Source organism: Anomaloglossus baeobatrachus, chromosome 4 (assembly GCF_048569485.1).
Source record: "Anomaloglossus baeobatrachus isolate aAnoBae1 chromosome 4, aAnoBae1.hap1, whole genome shotgun sequence".
NCBI classification, from domain to species: domain Eukaryota; kingdom Metazoa; phylum Chordata; class Amphibia; order Anura; family Aromobatidae; genus Anomaloglossus; species Anomaloglossus baeobatrachus.
This window is the reverse complement of record NC_134356.1, coordinates 449265483-449286240: the sequence shown is the minus strand read 5'-3', so window position 1 is coordinate 449286240 and position 20758 is coordinate 449265483. Positions and strand designations below refer to the sequence as shown.

Genomic DNA, 20758 nt, shown 5'->3' with positions numbered 1-20758 from the left:
AAAACAAAAGCTATATGAATTCTAGCAGTGCACACTACTCCATATTTTATTAACGCTCGAATGCAAAACAAAGAAAGAGCACAAATGGATAACAACCACTTAAGAAAGCACCATTGTGCTACACACAGATCCTCACTGACTCACTACGGTCGGCAGCCACAATTACCTCCTATAAAACAAAGGAGCCTATCCAATGCAAAAGTACGTAAGTACCATATCGCATAAATCACAATTATGTAGTGTAACAAAACATATGCATGCATTAAAGCAGATCTGCCAAAGCCAGGAATAGTCTAAAGCCTAACAGTAAAGTGTTTTTGTGCAATAAATTAATAACATATAAGACCACAGAGACCCTGTGGGAAGTAGGGGTCTGTATGTCCACACACGTTTCGCCACATCCAATGTGGCTTCCTCAGGGGTACCAGACAGTATTGTTCCAATGTTTAACCCCTTCATGACTGGCCAATTCTGCGCTTTCCGTTTTTTTTTGTTTTTGTTTTATTCCGCCATTCTTCTTCCTAGAGACGTAACTTTTTGTATTTTTCAGTCAATATGGTCATGTGAGGGCTCATTATTTGCGGAACGAGCTGTACTTTTAAATGGAAGCATGAGGTTTACCATACAATGTACTGGAAAATGGCAAAAAAAAATTCCAAATGCGGAAAAATTGCAATAAAAAAGTGCGATTGCACTATTGATTTTGATATATTTTATTCACCCTGTTCACTATATGGTAAAACTGATGTGTGGGTCTGATGCCTCAGGTTGGTGCAAGTTCATAGACACCAAACATGAATAGGTTTACATTTATCTGAGGGGTTAAAAAAAAAAAAACCAAATCAAAAGTTTGTCCAAAAACAAAAGTGGCGCACTTTTTGCACCATTTTCCGTGACCCGTAGCGTTCTCATTTTTCGGTATCTATGGCTCAGTGATGGTTATTTTTTGCGTCTCGAGCTGACATTTTTAATGGTACCATTTTTGCGCAGATGCTATGTTTTGATCACCTGTTATTGTACTTTGTGCAAAATTTGTGGCAATTTACCGATTTACAAAATTTACCGATTTACAAAATTTACCGATCAGATTACTTGATTTTATATTTTGATAGATCTGGCTTTTCTGAACGTGGCGATACCAAATGTTTGTATATTTTTTTAACCCTTTAATTTTCAATGTGGCAAATGAGGAGTGATTTAAACTTTTAGTTGTTTTTTTTAAACTCTTTTTTTAAACTTTCTTTTAAAATTTTATAGTCCCTCTGGGGGACTATAACAATCAGAAGTCTGATCGCTCATTCATTTCTCCCGATCAGAGCAGCATCGCTCAGATCGGGAGAAATGGTCATCTCTTATAACAGCCAGTACTCGGCTGTTTGTTTGCAGGACCTTAGTCATGTGAGCACAGGAATCATCACGTGACCCAGTGCTACCATGACAGCCTCCGGATCCACGTGATCACGTCACGTGACGTGACTTCCGGTGGAGGCCTTGTGAGTAAACGTCTACCGTGATTGCTATTATAACATATTGACAGCGCCATTTAAGGGGTTAAAAAGCACATGCGGAGCGCGATTCAACTCGTGCCTGGCAGGCACACATGTCAGCTGTATAAATCAGCCGAGAAGTGTGCCGATCTTCCCTGGCTACAGCCAGGGGAGATTAACACTATGACCGCTAGGATGTAAGATTACTGTCCGCGGTGGTTAAGGTGTTAAATAACCATGCGTTCCAATTATTGTGGTGTGCCTTAAGACATGGGAACAATATTGGGTACCCCTGATGGAGCGACATGGGATGTGGCAATACCGTTAGGGACGTACAGTCAGTATTCCCATAAGGTCTGTGCTCTTATGTGTACTTTATAGTGTTAAAGTACCTATATACTTTTTGCACTGATCAGGCTCCTTTGCGTACAGGACGTAGGGTGTAATTCTGGCTGTCGTGCCAGCCTAATTTCTACATTGGTGCTTTTTTTTAGATTGCTTTAACCATTTATTTATTTTTTGTATTTTGCATTGAAGCTTTAATAACATTGTACTTTTAATGATACCCAGTAGTGTGCACTGCTATTACTCGTATAGCTCTTGGCCTTTACTTTTGGTATATGCGTTTTGCTTTGTGAATATGTAACACCTAAAGTTTATATGTAGCTGATGATTATCGATTTTCTACATATATAGTTTGGTAAAAACACTGTGGGAATCCTGCCTTACAGTGGAAGGTTGGGAGAATACCTTTTATTAGCTTAGGCTACTTTCACACATCAGTTTTTTTCCATCAGGCACAATCTGGAAAAAAACGGATAAAACGGATACGGCGCAGGATCCGTTTTATCCCCATTGATTTGTATTAGCGTCGTATTGTGCTTGATGGCCTTGTGTTGCATCTGGCTTTTGCCGGATCCGGTGTAATTGGCTAATGCGGTGGCCGGATATAACGTCTCCTGTAACGGTTTTTGTTTGTCTCTGACAAAAAAAAAAACGTATTGCGCGATACAGCATAATTTACAATGGAAGCCTATGGATGCCGTATCCGGCGTAATGTGGCAAAAAAACGGATGCGGACGCCGTTTTTTTAAACTGAGCATGCTCCAATGTATTGTAAAAAAACGGATCCAGCAAAAAAATTACGAAACGGATGCGCCGGATCCATTTATTGATGGATCGGGTATACTGGAGCCGTCAAAAAAAATGATCCAGCGAAACAGTTTTTGCATATTCTGCGCCGGATCCGTTGCATCAGGCACACGCCGGATTGTGCCTGATGCCAAATAACTGATGTGTGAAAGTAGCCTAACTTGGAAGATTGAAAATGTAGGACTCCCAACAGCTAAAACTTCTTCATCAGGTACCAGCAATAGCCAAGACAAGTCTACTGTACTAATAGTTACAGAATTACACACATTTAGATAGGACAGATCACCACTGCCCTGAGAATCTACTGCCCAGGGGGGTTATATTTTGGCTTTGTAGTCATTAGCAGAGGATTACACCACTACTCTGTGCATCTTATAGAGAAGCAGAAGTAACACATACAGCAGACATGAACTAGGGCTACCAGAAATCAAGCAGGTGCCAACAGCCCTTTACCTCTGAGATTTAAACTCCTTCATAATGTCGAGAAAGTCATTGTACACCTGGGGTTGGCTTCCAAACTGTAGTTTAACCTGATCCAGGTAAGAAAGTGCATCTTCCACCTTGAAGGAATAAAAAGAGACTTTTGTAATCTATGCTTTTTCGCTGATGGTACAAATAACAGAATAGTGACAACTGACTACATTCCTACACTATACAGACAACATAGTGAGGAGGCGGGTGACACCACTAGCTTTACTCCTCGTACCTTTAGTCTCTGGAACTGCTGTCCCTGGGCAGGAGCAGCTGGCGGGGTAGAATGGGTATGACTTTGAACCCCAGGACCTCCATGGCCAGGCACCGGGCTGCTGTGATGGTGAGCCCCGTGTACTGCTGCCAGAGCGGCCTGTCCATGGCTGCTAGAACTTTGAGGCACTGTTGAAACCTAAGGGGAAAGTAAGAACAACCATTGAAATAATGATGAAAAAAGAGAATTTTGTTTACTTACCGTAAATTCTTTTTCTTATAGTTCCGTCATGGGAGACCCAGACCATGGGTGTATAGCTACTGCCTCCGGAGGACACACAAAGTTACTACACTCAAAACGTGTAGCTCCTCCCTCCCAGTATATACACCCCCTGCTAGCCAGTCCTAGCCAGTTTAGTGCAAAAGCTGAAGGAGGACATCCACCCACAAGAAGAGACAGAGTAAAAACCGGAAGAACCGGAACCTCTGTCTACAACAATAACAGCCGGTGAAGACACCGGAACAAGAAACCTGCCAACAGGCAATAGGGAGGGTGCTGGGTCTCCCATGACGGAACTATAAGAAAAAGAATTTACGGTAAGTAAACAAAATTCTCTTTTTCTTTATCGTTCCTATGGGAGACCCAGACCATGGGACGTTCCAAAGCAGTCCATGGGTGGGAATAACCAGACAACTGAGAAGCAGGCAAAACCTAACTTCACAAATGGGCAACAGACACCTGAAAGATGCGTCTGCCTAAGCCCGCGTCTGCCAAAGCATAAGCATGCCTTGGATAGAGCTTCGAAAAAAGTATGCAGACTAATTCGAGCTGAAGTCTGACAGACCTACTGAGCCGTAGCCTGGAGCCTGAAAGCCCAAAAGGCACCGACAGGTCTGATCAAATGTGCTCTGATCCCCGGCGGGGAAGGCACTTGAGTACACTTGTTGGGCCTCGGAAATGGCCAATCTAAGCCAACGACCCAGGGTCGGCTTAGATGCCGAGAGACCGCTACGCTGACTAGCGGTCAGCACCAGAGAGAGGTGCACTGCCTAATAACGGCGGTGCAAGACACATAGATCCGGAGCGCCCGCACCAGATCCAGGATATGCAACGCTTTCTCAAACGATGAACAGGAGCCGGACAAAAGGAAGGCAGGAAAATTGCCCCGGATAAGGTGGAAGCAGTAACCACCTCAGGGAAAAAAGTCCGGAGTCGGACGGAGACCACCCTGTCTTGATGCAAAAGGCCAAGAAGGGGGTGACTCCGAGAGAGTACAGCTAGAACTCTCTGGCGGGAAATTATAGCCACTAGAAGACTACTTTCTGTGAAAGATGAAACAAAGAAACCTCCCTAAGAGGCGCAAAGGGGGGTTTCCGGGAACCGGGAGGACCGGATTAAGGTCCCAGGGCTCCATAGGCCGCAGGAAAGGCGGAATAATGTGAGATGCGCCCTGAAAGGAGCGCACCGGAGCCAGCCGGACGATACGCCGCTGGCACATACTGACAGAGCCGAGACCTGTCCCTTATGAGGGATAGTCCTAGCTGTAAACCGGACTGTGAAAGAGACAGGAGGGTCGGCAAGGCTAAAAAGGTCAAAGGACACTTTGAAGCTCGAGTCATAGCGGAGATGACTTCAGGAAGGATACCAGAAGTCGCCAAGATCCAGGACTCAAGATCTGCGCCGTCAATCTGAGAATCCAGAATTCTGACGGAAAAAACTGACCCTTTTGAGAAAAGGTCTGAACGGTCCGGAAGATGCCATGGCAATCCAACGGACAGAAGGAGCAGGTCAGGGTACCAAGCCTGCCTGGGTCAGTCTGGAGAATGAGAATGACCCGACGGCCCCCTTAACTGATCTTGCGCAGGACTCTGGGCAAGAGGTAGAGACGAAGCTGGGATCAAACATGAACCAGTGTGCCTACCGCAAAACCTGAGGATTGTGGACCACGGTTGGACAGCTGAAATAGTCTGCCTCGCAGTTTTCACATCTAGGATGTGGGCTGCGGATATGGTGGACTAGGAGTCCCTTGTCCACTGAAGAATGATGAGCCGCCAAGATTGCCAGACGGCTGAATGTCCCGCCCTGGAAGTTGATGTAGGAAAACGCTGTCACGTTGTCCGACTGGACTCGATGTGCCTAGCCGCCAACAGATGGTGAAGGCTTAGAGAGCTAGAAATACAGCTCTGATTTCCAGCACATTGAACCAGAGGGCTGAATCGGACAGAGTCCAAGCGCCCTGCGCTCCACGGTGGAGATATACTGCTCCCAAGGCGGAAAGACCAGCACCCTGGTGAGGATCACCCGGGACGGAGCTAGGAAGGATCATCCCTGAGACAGAGTGGCCGAAACCACCACTGCAACGAGCCCCTGGTCAGTGGCGAAGCCACCACTCCGAGAAGGAGGGAGGTCGCGTGTACAGCGGAAACCCTCCAGTCTCAGAGGACGCAGGAGAAACTGGGCAAGGAATCGCTTCCAATGACGCCACCGTCTGACCAGCACCTTATTTGGTGTCTGATAGAACGACGTCGACCCGGAGGGACTACTGATCGACTAAGAGCAGCTTCACAAGTGCCGACAGAGTCTCGAATTGCGTCCCTGAAAACCTCTGGTGCGAAGTCAGAGTGGACCTGGACAGAATGACAAGCCACCCGAATAGATTAGAGTGGCGAGAGTAAGCGAAGTACTCTACTAAGAGTCTGCGCTGGATGAAACCCCGAGAAGAAAACCGTCCAGGGCAAACGATCACTGCCAACCCCTAGGGGTGCAGGACCCTAATCACAGTAGCCCCAAGGAGAATACTCGAGGGGCCGTGGCTAACCCAAAGGGAAGAGCCACGAATTGGACCACTCCGATGGCAAAACGTAGTCAACGCTGGTGTGAAACTGCGATTGATCCTTGCCGAAAGGCATCCCTGATGCCGATGGCTGCTAGGGAATCTCCTTGGGTTCTTGATTGATCCGGTGAAAAACACACGGAACAAGACCGAGACTCCATGTGAAAACGCCACACCAGACCATGCTTGAAAAGCTAAAGATCCAGGTCGGAAGGCACCGCCCTCTTCGGGGACTAGAAATAGATTTAAGCAAAAATCTCAGAACCGTTCCCAGTCGGGAACCGGAACAATTACTCCGTTGGCCTGCAAGAAATGCCACGGCCTGTGAGAAGGCGGCGGCCTTGGAGCCGGGAGAAGTTGACAGAAAAATCTGTTTGGCGGGTGGACAGAATTCCATCCTGTAGCCATGGGAGATATAAACTCGCCCCCACTGAACGGAGACGGGGTAGAACCATACGTCGCCAAGTGGAGAGAGCCTGCCACCGACCAAGGAGGTGGTTGGCGTGGCCAGATAGCTCGGAGGAAGCTGACTCCGAGGTAGCATCTCCTGTGGTCTTCTGAAGACGCAGCTTCAAGCCATTTGGTTCTATGAACTAAGGCCGAGCTAGAGGACGATCAGAAGGAGGAACGGAAACCACCGAAACCTCAACTGATTCCTGCCCTGGTTTAGGTTTGCGGCAAGGAAGAACTCTCGTCGCCGAGAGCTTCCTAAATTTCACCTAGTTGGTTCCGAAGAGACTGGTCCCACCAAAGGGGAGCCCAGTAAGGAACCTCTATAGAGGCATCTGCCTTCCATTGCCGAAGCCACACCTGCGGATAGCGAGGAAAGTAGCCAAAACCACCGCTGTGCGGTGTCCAGCATGGCAGACTTGGCAGAGGATGGAAAGACTGAAGTCTGGAAGTTCAGGCAACCGTCTTGGGCATAGAGTCCCTGTGAGGGAATGCATCTCCTCTGAGGAGCCATCAGCCACTGACATAACGGTCCGGGCTGAGCCACCTGAGGTGAATGAGCCCACCTCTTGACCATCATTGGTGGACGGGGGAAACCCAGTCCTCAGAATCACGCTTCATGGGAAGCGACTGTCAGAGCGGACCCTGCTGGTTACAGGGGCCTGAAAACTGGCGTGGTTAAGGAACACACGTTGTGTTCACCTAGATAAGGTAACTCCGGCGGATTGAGGTCCAGTACAAAGTTAATGTACCGTGTGATCCTTATAGAGGTGCCGTCAGCCACTGATACAACTATCCGGGCTGAAAGTCTGGACACCGGAGTGGCCACGCTTGGCGAATGAGTACACTCCTTGACCACCTCTGATGGGAGGGGGAGACAGGCAGCAGAACCCCGCTGTGGGTTGAAAACTGGAGTGGTTAAGGAACACACTCCTCGTCTTGTTAAAGGTATACTGATGCCTTTTTGCCAGCGGGGAATACTCCCCTGATACAGGCGGCTGGAGGTCCAATGTAATGGACTCTAATCATTCGCATCCCCGTCATCTACGGACGGATCAAAGTACGTAAAGCAGCGTCCGAGCCCCTGATAGAGACATCCTCCTCGTCCAGTGGGTCAGCTCGTATCGGAGCTACGGGACGGGGAGGACAGGGGACCCTGCGTCTCCCTGTCAGGAGGACGGGGTCTGTGAGCTTTGCTGAGCAAGCAAAAAACGCCCTGAGAAGGGGGTTGCATGCTCAGGGGATGCCGGGACGGCCGACCCCTGGAAAAAGAGATTCCCCCAGGGGTCAGCCACCGAACCCGGAGCAGCTGGAGGGACCATGCATGAGGCTCTAAGCTGAGGGGCCACAGCGGTTATGAGCTCGGTACAGCCGTACGAGACTACCAGCAGTGGATAATAAAAAACAGCCTGCAGCCTCGCTCTGTGAGACATGCTGCAGAGGTGGGGGCTCTGTCTAGAATGTCTAGAAAACACAAGACAGGGGTTCAGCCTGGGGAGACTCCAGGCTGAGGCACCACCACCTAAGAACCATGACAGTATGGGTCTGTGCCGGTTCAGGCAATATGAGCTTACATGCAGAACATGTAGTGTACAGCCTTGGAGCTTTGCTCCTAGTGAGACATGCTGCTGAGGAGGAGGTTCTATAATAAAGAATTAACTCCTTCACGATGCCCTGATAGTATATAAAAGTGCACAACCAGAGGTTGTGACTTGTCAGGCCGCTGTGAGTGCCCCCCCAGGTTCCAAGCCTGGACCCCCAGCCATATATTCACTCCCTCTGCACTGCAGAGCAGCCAGCGCCGATCAGCGTACTAAGAACGCTGAGAAAATGGCGCTAGAGTGAGGGGGGAGGGCGGGGGTTAACCCAGGAGCGGGAAACGGAGGGCTAAGAAATGTACAGGGGAGGGAATCATCTCCTCAACAAGAAGTGTCCTCCCCTGTGCAGAGCGGCCGGCGGGCGGCACTGCAGCGTCCCCCTGCATGACTGACATGCAGGGGAACGAGACGAAACTAGGCCGCGGCTGAAGCCGGGACCTAGAGTTAAACATGCGGCCGAAAATCAGGCATCATCGGCGCGGTACACAGAAAAAAACAGTGGAACCGGCCGGAAACACAGTACAAGCAGCATTATCAAAGTCAAACACTGTCCCCCTAATAAAGTGCCCCACATTGCAGAAGGACCCTCTGAATAACGTCTCTATACTTAGCTTTGAGACGCAGGGTCCAGTCCCTGGTGGGGTGGGGGTCCAGTGCTCCGTCCAGCAGGGTCCTGTCAAAGGGCTGCGGATGGAGGCCGGTCTCCTGCAAAGCAGTGAGAACCGTGTTGGCTCCCACTTCAAGCCAGAGCCCCAGCATGGGATGGTGAAGGAGCGCGGCATGAAGGGCTCTTGCCCTGAATCAACCTTAACAGCACCGCCGCCAGGGGGGTGTGAAGGGACATGCCGGGGGTCCAGTGGACCCGCTTTTCTTCCAAATCTGTAGAAAAAAATGAAAATCAAAAAAGGATGCATGTGTGTGTGTGATCTCTCCTGACACAAAGCAAAAAACTGGCTAGGACTGGCTAGCAGGGGGTGTATATACTGGGAGGGAGGAGCTACACGTTTTGAGTGTAGTAACTTTGTGTGTCCTCCGGAGGCAGTAGCTATACACCCATGGTCTGGGTCTCCCATAGGAACGATAAAGAAAACAGACCAGTGGGCAAGATCACCACCAATTTTAGTGTTCGCTTAAAGGGAATCTATCACCTGAAAATGATCTATTGTTTATATCAGGGTTTTATGGTATATTATATATATCTATACACACACACACACACACACACACACACACACACACACACACACACACTATATATACCGTATTTTTAGGACTATAAGACACACTTTTTGTTGGGGGAAAGTGGGGGGTGCGTCGTATGATCTGAATATAGGTCTGCGGCCGGGAATGAGGGTGCTGCGGTGGAGCGGGCCATCGGGGGCACGAGCAGGCTGTAGCAACGCCTGCCGTGACCACGTGGGCCCGCTCATTACATATGCACGCCCATCCTCCTGCCCATCATCCCTCAGCGCTGAAGCCGGCACTGACAGGTGGGCGGGATGATGGGCGGGGGGTGAGCGCATAGTAAATGGCCAGCCGTGATCACCTCTGGCAACTACAGCCTGAAGTGATCATGTGCGGCTGTATTCACTGCTCCCCGCGCATCATTATCAGCGCAGGGTGCAGTGAATAAGTACGGTACGCTCACCGGCCACTTCCCTGCAGCATCGCGATCTCCTCCAGTATGCCGGTCAGCTGATCTGTATAGAGAGCGGTGAGCACATCGATGACGTCATCGCTGTGCGCGCTGCTAGTCTCCACGCAAGTCAGCTGACAGGCAGACAGGAGGACGAGCGATGCTGCAGGGAAGTGACCGGTGACGGCTCCACACAGATCAGCGGCGCTGCTGCCGCCACAGACAGGGGGAGGAGCGATGCTGCATGGAGCGAGGAAAGGTGAGTATAAACGTTTATTGTTTTTTGTGTGATACAGGATACATGCCATATAGCAGGATGAGGGTATATAGCAGCATGGGGCCATATAGCAGGATGGGGGTATATAGCAGGATGGCAGTATATAGCAGGATGGGGGTATATGGCAGGATGAGGGCATATTCCAGGATGGGGGTATATAGCAGGATGGGGTACCTTAGCAGAGAATTTGAGGACATTACCCCCATAACAGTGTCAGCAGCAGATCCTCGCCCCATAACAGTGTGTCATGATCACATTTTTTGCTTAAAATTTTATTTTCCTATTTTCCTCCTCTAAAACCAGGATGCGTCTTATGGTCCGAAAAATACGGTAGGTAATCTTGCAATTTTACCACTGGCCGTTAAGTTGTTTGCTGAAACAAATATTTCCTGACCTGTCAGAGGGTTTTAGGAAGTCTCATTTCAGAGGCAGAATTACAATGACAGGTAACACCTCTATATACAGCTGATAACATGGAGTACAAAATTTATAATGTGGATGCAGCACCTGCCCGTCCTCCCCTCTTCACAATGACAGGTGACACCTCTATATACAGTATTTGTTATGAGTATAATAAGTACGACTAGTTAGGTACTTGCTCAACTCTAGTTACCTGTCATTGTGAAGGGTCAGCTGTGACCTCATATATTGTGATTTTTGGATCCTGGATTACACGGGATCCAAAAATCACAATATGTGATATCACAGCTGACCCTAACCCTTCACAATGACAGGTAACTAGAGTTGAGTGAGTACCTAACTATTCACACTCGCTATACTCATAACGACCACTGTCTAATACTTACGTATTTGTTACGAATAGCACATGCAATGCAAATGAATGGAGAAAAACTTGCAAAGTAATGAGTAATCCTAATGCCTTACTATTTGTTTGAGTAGCGAATAGTACGGCATTAGGGTTACTCGTTACGTAGCAAATTGTTCCCCATTGACTTGCATTGCACGCGCTATTTCTAACAAATATGCGAGTATTAGACAGTACTCGTTATGAGTATAGCGACTACGAATAGATGCTCGCTCAACTCTCCAGGTAACACCTCTGTATACAGCTGATTACACAGGATCCACAAATCACAATATGTGATGTCACAGCTGATCCTGCCCCTCCCCCCCCTTCACAATGACTGACAACACCACTGTATACAGCTGACAGCACGGGATCCACAAATTATAATAAATGATGTCACAGCTGACCCTGCGCCCCCCATCGCCTCTTCACAATGATATTTCCACATGCTCATTAGATGCTTCAATACAAAACATATGGTTGGGTGTCTATTCATTGTGGCTAAGGCGTGTGTTGTTTCCTGCAACACTAAAAGAAAAAAAAGATACTGACAAAATATTTAAAAAAAAACCAAACTGTTTAACCATAGATTTGTCTTCTGACACATTTCCTTTTTGTGATTTGTAAAAGCTTCCAAGCTCTGTATAGCAGGGGGCCAATATGTGGAAGTCACGGAGATATCCCGATTGGGTTTATACTAGTTGCCTATTAGTCGGTAGAGCTTATTTAGATGAAAATGATATGTGAAGAATTTACTGGTATTTAAAAGAAATACATCTAAATCCAAGAATTTCGTAAACATGGCAAAAAAAAAAAAAATTGCACACAATGAAAAAAAAAGAGATAAAAAAAAAAAAAGAAAATGTGCTACAGAATTTAGAAAAGTTTTACCTGATATCCAGGCGTCACAGAGTATTGGATGCCCGCAGCGGGCTGCATGGCATCAGACTGTGATTCATAAGCAGGAGGAGCTGGAGCAAGGACACGGTGTTGATGGGCAAATGGTTCAGTAATGCGCCGTGGCTGGGGTGGGGGGTAGGGTGCTGGCTCCGGGTCATCCAGTCTCCGCTTCATCCTGAAAACATAGTCGGGAGCCCGTAATGGCCCTGCAAAAAAGCAAAAGAGTCATCAATCTGCCATTGCACAGTTTAAGATTAAAGCCCAGAAGAACCTGAAATGTGAATAAGAAGTGAGAGCGGGCAACCTTCACGTCACACCATCCGCTAAGTAACCCACCGATGCCAATATGCACACTAGACACACAGGGGCACTCATTAAATACAGGGTCAGCTTTCATCTATGCATCAATCAAGTAAAGAAAAAAAAGCAGGAGTTCTGCTGTACAATCAGATTAACCATTTCATATCAAGGAAACATGTAAATTCCCATGACATTTAAAGTCTTGAGGCAGATAGAATATTGGGACTTGAGCTGAGATCTCCGAATCATATTACAGTTCTGATTCTAAGGCTAGGTTCCCATTTCCATTGTTTTGCATCAGTCACATGCGTTGCTTGACGCTTGTGACTGATGCGTTGTACAACGGATGACAAAGAACAGAATTCATTGTCGGACTCCGTTGTGTGCGGGGGGCGGAGCCGTGGCCCTGAGGAAGTCAGTGCTGCGGGGACTGCAGGGCTGGGGACAGGTGTGTGTGAGTGTGTACACATGCGGAGTGCGGGAGGGGGCGGAGCCGAGCAGGGAAGTGTCGGCCTCCCTGCACACGTATCCAGGGTAAATATCGGGTAACTAACCAAAGCGCATTGCTTAGTAACCCGATGTGTATCCTGGTTACGTGTGCAGGGAGCCAGAGAGAGCATGCGCAGCAAAATCCTACGGATCCTACACCCACTGCCCCTGATGAAGCTAACATAGCGACACGCGTTGGGCCAGGTTCTCCACCTCTATTTTCAGATAGGGAATCACCATGATAGGGATTTTCTGCCTATGAGGCAATGCAGTTGCTGTTCTATTTGGTCACAATGCTGCTTGAAAGATAGAATGTCTGTCTCAATGTATACCTATTTATAAGATGGTTATATCTCTGATTCATTATCTGTATTGTTATACATTTTGAACTATCTATGGTGATTCTGGTACAATATTTATCTTTGAGAGGACTTATTCTGGATTGGGTCTCATTATTATTGTCCTTGATGTTTTTTAATATGTCTGCACTGTGTTGTATTTTGTATGTGTGTTTTTAAACTTTTTGATACACAAATAAAAATCGTATTATCTAATTCTGGAGTGAGTGCCTTTTGGTCAAGCGCTTTTCTTGTGATTGATAGGGTCAGAGAAATATGGCACAGTTCTCAGAAAACTTCCCTTTGATGCAAAATTGAAGGTGCCCATAACTAAAAAATGCAAATATTTTCAACAAAAATTACTGAAAAATACAGCTACTGGGAAAAAATGCACATCTTTCCTTGCAGGAGCTGCTGCTTTCAGTCATTGGAGCGATTACAGTCCTTCCTCACAGCACCACCCCCTACACTGAGCGGCGGCTGTAAGCATGGACCGGCACTTTTACAGATTGTGCTGTCAAAGTGTCAGTGTGCTTACAGTATAGTGAGCAGTGCTGTGAAGAAAGGCTAATCGCCCCTATGACTGAAAGCCGCAGCTCCTGGGAGGAAAGCAGTTCATTTTCTTCTGAAGAGGCGGCCGGGCAGCATCATGACGCTGTTTATCTGCAGATTATGTATGTAAATAGTGAGTGTGAGATACAATATGATTTATATTTTATACGTTGTGATTGCAATGTATGAGAATTGTCCTAACCTTTATTCTGTTAAGTGTTTACATACATTGAAACACTAAAAGTTGGGTCAAAATTTTCATCTGCAAACTACATTTCCATATTCTTGGAAACATGAAGACCTTTCACCTGTATAAAGCCTTGAACATAAGGCTACACAAAGGAGAAGACTTGTACATAAGGCTACACGAAGGAGAAGACTTGTACATAAGGCAACACGAAGGAGAAGACTTGTACATAAGGCAACACGAAGAAGACTTGTACATAAGGCAACACGAAGGAGAAGACTTGTACATAAGGCTACACGAAGGAGAAGACTTGTACATAAGGCAACACGAAGGAGAAGACTTGTACATAAGGCAACACGAAGGAGAAGACTTGTACATAAGGCAACACGAAGAAGACTTGTACATAAGGCAACACGAAGGAGAAGACTTGTACATAAGGCAACACGAAGGAGAAGACTTGTACATAAGGCTACACGAAGGAGAAGACTTGTACATAAGGCTACACGAAGGAGAAGACTTGTTTGACGCCACATCAGAACGGCCTCAGAAAAATAGAGTAGGAATATTAATCCTACCCCACGTTCCTGCAGGCAGTTGAGCTGCACGAATAGTTGTGGTGGTTAGGAAATAAAATTTAAAAAAAAAAAAAAAAAAAAAAAAAAGGTGCCAACTTGTGTGAAAATCCCATACATGAAGTAATCAGGGCAGTGCAGCACCCGGCCGAGTCACAGAGACATTCTCTTCTTATTGATTGCTCCACGCTGCTGTGATATCCTGTGTGTGCTCTTCTAGGGCTGAGAACACGTCCGTCATGTGCGGTGAGATGAAGTGTGTATTCCTCAGCCTCACCAAGCGTACAGCGCATGATCTATCCCACAGGCCAGTCCAAAGCATACCACTCCTGCGCAGTACTCGGATCCAGCAGAGCAGCACTTGCAAGCCATATGGCCAACCGAGGTGGCCAGTAACTGTGGCAATCAACAGTCCACTACAAAGGGGTAAAGGGACTTTATCAGCACAGAACGACTGTTCAAACCAAATACAGGCGTTTGGTGCATGATGGCGGCTAATCATTAAAAAGACACCCTCCCATCTGCATGTTTTCCCTCTGTCTCTACCCTCACTTCTTTGATTGACAGCTTTGGCTTCATAGAGCCATAGAAGGGAGGAGATAGATGGAAAACAAGCAGGTGGGAAGTTGCCCTTATACAGTGTGTCCACCGCCATTAACTTGAGAACGGCGGAAGCTATAGACATAGAAGTGGTGTCTAGGTATAGTAAAGTAGCCATGCGCTACGCAATGAAAACACCTATTGCGCCACCTGGTGGAAAACAACAGAGTTAGCATTTTCATCTCGAAATTGGAACGAGATAGACAAAAAAAAAGTGAATTACAAAGTTGTAGGGCATAATCAATTCAATACGAATCGACACCTTGCATACAGAAATGCTATGATTAGAACATGTAAAACTCACAAGGCTGCGGACATGAAGCGATACCTCATGGAGACCTTCCTACAAGTCATTGGGTATGGTGGCTGCATGTTGTGGCCTCCACACTCACCTGACCTGACCCCATTGGATTTTTCTGTGAGGTCACATCAAACAGCAGGTGTATGCGACCCCTCCACCAACATTGCAGGACCTATGACGACGTATCATAGATGCTTGTGCAAACGTGTCACCTACCATATTGCACAACATTCAGCAAGATACAGTATGCTGTCCAGAGTCTAGATGTGCATTGCAGCTGACGGTGGCCACTTTGAGCATCAAAGTTAAATGAGGGCCATATGCGTGACCAGCATTCAATGTTTTGGGGGGGTCATGGGGTTCATATCATAGCATTTCTGTATACAAGGTGTCGATTCGCATTGAATTGATGATGTCCTACAATTTTGTAATTCACTTTTTCTTCGGCGCTCTATTGGGAGACCCAGACGATTGGGTGTATAGCTACTGCCTCCGGAGGCCACACAAAGCATTACACTAAAAAGTGTAAGGCCCCTCCCCTTCTGGCTATACACCCCCAGTGGGATCACTGGCTCACCAGTTTTCTGCTTTGTGCGAAGGAGGTCAGACATCCACGCATAGCTCCACTGTTTAGTCAGCAGTAGCTGCTGACTATATCGGATGGAAGAAAAGAGGGCCCATATAGGGCCCCCAGCCCTTCTCACCCCGCTGGTGGTTTGTAAGGTTGAGGTACCTATTGCTGGTACGGCGGCTGGAGCCCACATGCTGTTTTCCTTCCACATCCCCCTGAGGGGCTCTGAGGAAGTGGGATCTTACCGGCCCCAAAGCCCTGAGGCCGGGCTCCATCCACAGACCCAAAGAACCTGCTGGATGTGGAGCGGGAGTGCCGTTCAGGGACAAGGCCCTGCAACTTTCAGGTACTCTGTGTCCCCGTACACACAGGCACAGCACACTCCAGACTTGCTGGGTGTGCTAGTGCGCCGGGGACAGTAAAGGGTTACAGTCACTGCAGCCTAGCTGAGTGACTTTATGTATGGGGAACTACCGCGCCGGACGCTCCGGGAGCGGCGGCGCGGCTGAGACTTGTAGTGCGCCGGGGACTTAGCGCCGACCGCGCTTTTACGGCGGCGGCGCTTATAAATCCAGTCCCCGGCTTTTGCGGCCTAGCGCCGCTTCGTTCCCGCCCCCACCCTGTCAATCAGGGTAGGGGAGAGACGCTGTACAATCAGCAGCGCCGAGGGCTGGAGTCTTATTTACATGCTCCAGCCCTCTCACTGGACACTGTGGGATGCCGGTTTCCCGCTCTGACTTGGGGGCACGCCCACGGCCCGCCCCTACTCACACGAGCTGGAGAAGGACGCCGGCAGCCATTCCTGCAGTCCGAGCTGAGAGATCGGACTCTGGGCAACCAAGCACAGGACTAGGGCGACCACACACCCGCTTATAGGCGGGCGGTAAGCGGCACCTGAAGTGCTGACCCCACTAAATACCGCAGTTGTCCATTTGTATTTTTATGCTTATACTGCATAGGTCGCTATTTTTGGCTATATGCCCTCTTAGATGGCGACACATCAGCAGCAGGAAAGCAGGGGTGCTAAGGCACAGGCTTTCTATGCTGCTTGTATTGCATGTACTGAAGTGTTCATGTGTATTTATGCTTGTATGCTATACACTGCACTGTACGGTCGCTAGTCTGGGCTATTTTCGCCTAGAATGACTAGACTACAGCAGCAGAAAAGCAGGGGTGCTGAGGCACAGGTTTTTTCTATGCTGCTTGTATTGCAGGGGTTGCAGTGTTCATTTGTACTTATGCTTGTATGCTATACATTGCACTGTATGGTCGATATTCTGGGCTATATTCCCCTAGATGGCTAGTCTACAGCAGCAGAAAAGCAGGGGTGCCAAGGCACAGGCTTTCTATGCTGCTTGTATTGCATGTGCTGCAGTGTTCATTTGTACTTTATGCTTGTATGTTATACATTGCATTGTACGGTCGCCATTCTTGGCTCTATGTCCTAGATGGCTAGTCGGCAGCAGCATATAAGCAACACAGGCTTTCGATGCTGTTTTTACTGCATGTGACACTGTTCCACGGCACTGAACCCCATTGTGTGCAATGCTCCCCTGGAGCACTTGGTCAGCCGGGGTCTCTACTAGACGTGGCCAAAGGAACCACCTGTCAACCCTGTCCAAGGACAGGGATGGAGTTGCATTGGGTTAGAGACTTGCAGTCCGGACAGGCCATGGGCAAATCATTCCCTGGCCACCCTCATTGGGAATAAAATCGGTTCCCCGGGGGGGGTCCCAGGAGGCTCTCTGTATGATGAGGCAGACGTAGCTCATCAGGACTTTGATCCTGACAACGCTCTCAATCCGGATACACCGGATGGTGACGCCATAAGGAATGATCCTATAGCGTCTATCAATGGAATGTTGGATCTTTCTCCCTCAGCTCCCCCAGCGGAGGAGTCAGCTTCACAGCAGGAGAAGTCCCATTTCAGTAGCTCAAACGTATTTTGAGTTTTTTTCTGGCCACGCTGACTTCAGAGAAGCAGTCCAGGAACACCACGCTTACCAGATAAGCGTTTTCTCCAAACGTATTAAGGATACACGTTATCCTTTTCCCCCTGACGTGGTCAAGCGCGGGACCCAGGGTCCAAAGGTGGATTCTCCAATCTCCAGGCTTGCGGCTAGAGCTATAGTTGCAGTGGAGATGGGACTTCACTTAAAGATGCCAGACAGATAGACTGTGGTTGAAATCTGTCTATGAGGCTATCGGCGTGTCGGTTGCTCCGGCATTTACAGCCGTATGGGCACCCTAAGCTTTTCAGCTGTCCTTGCACAGCTGGTCTTGAGCATATGTACATTTGTGCCGCAGGGGCGTCCGTATCCTCGCAATGTCTGCATTGCGACTTACCCTATTAATGCTGTCCTGGAAGGACAGTCGAGGTTTCGGTCCTTCCCAAGCTCGGGCAGGTCCCAATTGTCCTCGTCCAAAGGAGCTGAAAATCCTCAGAGGGGCTCAGTTTCCGGGGGCTCAATCACGCCCAAGGAAGGCAGCCGGAGGAACCGCTACCAAGGCGGTCTCCTCATGACTCTCAGCTCTCTCATCTCTCCGCATCCGCGGTTGATGGCAGACTCGCTCGCCTTTGGCGACATTTAGCTGCCACAGGTCACAGACCGGTGGGTGAGGGACGTTGTGCCCACATGCACAGGACAGAGTTCTGTTCTCGTCCTCCGACTCGATTCTTCAGAACGTCCCCACCTCCCCACCGAGCCGATGCTCTTCTGCAGGCAGAAGGAGTGGTAATCCCTGTTCCTCTTCAGGAACAAGACACGGTTTTCCTCCAATCTGGTTGTGGTGCCAAAAAAGGATGGCTCTTTCCGTTCCGTTCTGGACCTAAAACTGCTCAACAAGCACGTGGAGGCCAGGCGGTTCCGGATGAAACCCTCCGCTCCGTCATTGCCTCAATGTCTCAAGGATATTTCCTAGCATCAATAGACATCAAAGATGCTTATCTCCACGTGCCAATTGCTACAGAGCACCAATGTTTTCTACGTTTCGTGATGGGAGACGACCATCTTCAGTTCGTAGCTCTGCCATTCGGTCTGGCGACAACCCCACGGGTGTTCACCAAGGTCATGGCGGCAGTGGTAGCAGTCTTGCACTCACAGGGACACTCTGTGATCCCTTACTTGGACGATCTACTTGTCAAGGCACCCTCTCAAGAGGCATGCCAATTCAGCCTGAATGTTGCGCTGGAGACTCTCCAGACGTTCGGGTGGATCATCGACTTCTCAAAGTCAAACCTGTCACCGACCCAATCACTAACGTCTCTTGGTATGGAGTTTCATACTCTCTCAGCGATAGTGAAGCTTCCGCTGGACAAGCAGCGGTCACTACAGACTGGGGTGCAGACTCTCCGTCAAGGTCAGTCGCACTCCTTAAGACGCCTCATGCACTTCCTCGGGAAGATGGTGGCGGCAATGGAGGCGGTTCCGTTTGCGCAGTTTCATCTGCGTCCTCTTATTGGGACGTTCTCCGCCAATGGGACGGGAAGTCAACATCCCTGAACAGGAAAGTCTCCTTTTCACAGAAGGACTCTCTGCAATGGTGGCTTCTTCCCACCTCATTATCACAGGGAAGATCCTTCCTACCACCGTCTTGGGCGGTAGTCACGACAGGCGCGAGTCTGTCAGGGTGGGGAGCAGTTTTTTCTCCACCACAGGGCTCAGGGTACGTGGACTCAGCAGGAGTCCACCCTTCAGATCCATGTTCTGGAAATCAGAGCAGTGTATCTTGCCCTACTAGCCTTCCAGCAGTGGCTGGAAGGAAAGCAGATCCGAATTCAGTCGGACAACTCCACAGCGGTGGCATACATCAATCACCAAGGAGGGACACGCAGTCGGCAAGCCTTCCAGGAAGTCCGGCGGATTCTGACGTGGGTGGAAGCCACGGCCTCCACCGTATCCGCAGTTCACATCCCCGGCGTAGAAAACTGGGAAGCAGACTTCCTCAGCCGCTAGGGCATGGACGCAGGGGAATGGTCCCTTCGCCCGGACGTGTTTCAGGAAATCTGTAGCCGCTGGGGAAGGCCGGACGTCGACCTAATGGCGTCCAGGCACAACAACAAGGTCCCAACCTTCATAGCACGGTCTCGCGATCACAGAACTCTGGCGGCAGACGCCTTAGTGCAAGATTGGTCGCAGTTCCGGCTCCCTTATGTGTTTCCACCTCTGGCACTCTTGCCCAGAGTGCTACGCAAGATCAGATCCGACTGCAGCCGCGTCATACTCGTCGCCCCAGACTGGCCAAGGAGGGCGTGGTATCCGGATCTGTGGCATCTCACGGTCGGCCAACCGTCGGCACTACCAGACCGACCAGACTTACTGTCCCAAGGGCCGTTTTTCCATCGGAATTCTGCGGCCCTGAACCTGACTGTGTGGCCATTGAGTCCTGGATCCTAGGGTCTTCAGGATTATCCCAAGGGGTCGTTGCCACCATGAGAAAGGCTAGGAAGCCCACGTCCGCTAAGATCTACCACAGAACGTGGAGGATATTCTTATCCTGGTGCTCTGCTCAGGGAGTGTCTCCCTGGCCTTTTGCATTGCCTACCTTTTTTTCTTTCCTGCAATCTGGGTTAGAAAAAGGTTTGTCGCTCGGCTCCCTTAAAGGGCAAGTCTCGGCGCTATCCGTCTTTTTTTCAAAAGCGTCTAGCACAACTTCCTAAGGTGCGCACGTTCCGGCAGGGGGGTTGTCATATTGTACCCCCGTACAAGCGGCCGTTAGATCCATGGGATCTGAACAAGGTACTAGTTGCCCTCCAGAAGCCGTCCTTCGAGCCTCTGAGGGAGGTTTCACTTTCCAGACTATCACAGAAAGTGGGTTTTTCTGGTAGCGATCACATCTCTTCGGAGAGTGTCTGAGCTAGCAGCGCTGTCATCCAAGGCTCCTTTCCTGGTCTTCCACCAGGACAAGGTAGTGCTGCGCCCCATTCAGGAGTTTCTCCCGAAGGTGGTATCCTCTTTTCATCTTAATCAGGATATCTCTTTGCCTTCGTTTTATCCTCATGCAGTTCATCGGTATGAGAAG

At 48.9% G+C, this 20758-nt stretch overlaps 1 protein-coding gene across 4 annotated transcripts in view; it reads right to left on the bottom strand.

Annotated features, from left to right (window-relative positions):
* SIN3A (SIN3 transcription regulator family member A) overlaps window positions 1-20758 on the bottom strand; it is a 137386-nt gene that overhangs the window by 104407 nt on the left and 12221 nt on the right. For all 4 annotated transcript variants that reach the window (XM_075345587.1, XM_075345589.1, XM_075345590.1 and 1 more), the window contains exons 2-4: window positions 11818-12032; window positions 3346-3522; window positions 3093-3199 (exon numbers count right to left, since the gene is read on the bottom strand). In XM_075345587.1, coding sequence (XP_075201702.1) covers window positions 3093-3199; window positions 3346-3522; window positions 11818-12000 — 467 coding nt within the window. In that variant the 5' untranslated portion in view covers window positions 12001-12032. The remainder of the gene's footprint in view (window positions 1-3092; window positions 3200-3345; window positions 3523-11817; window positions 12033-20758) is intronic.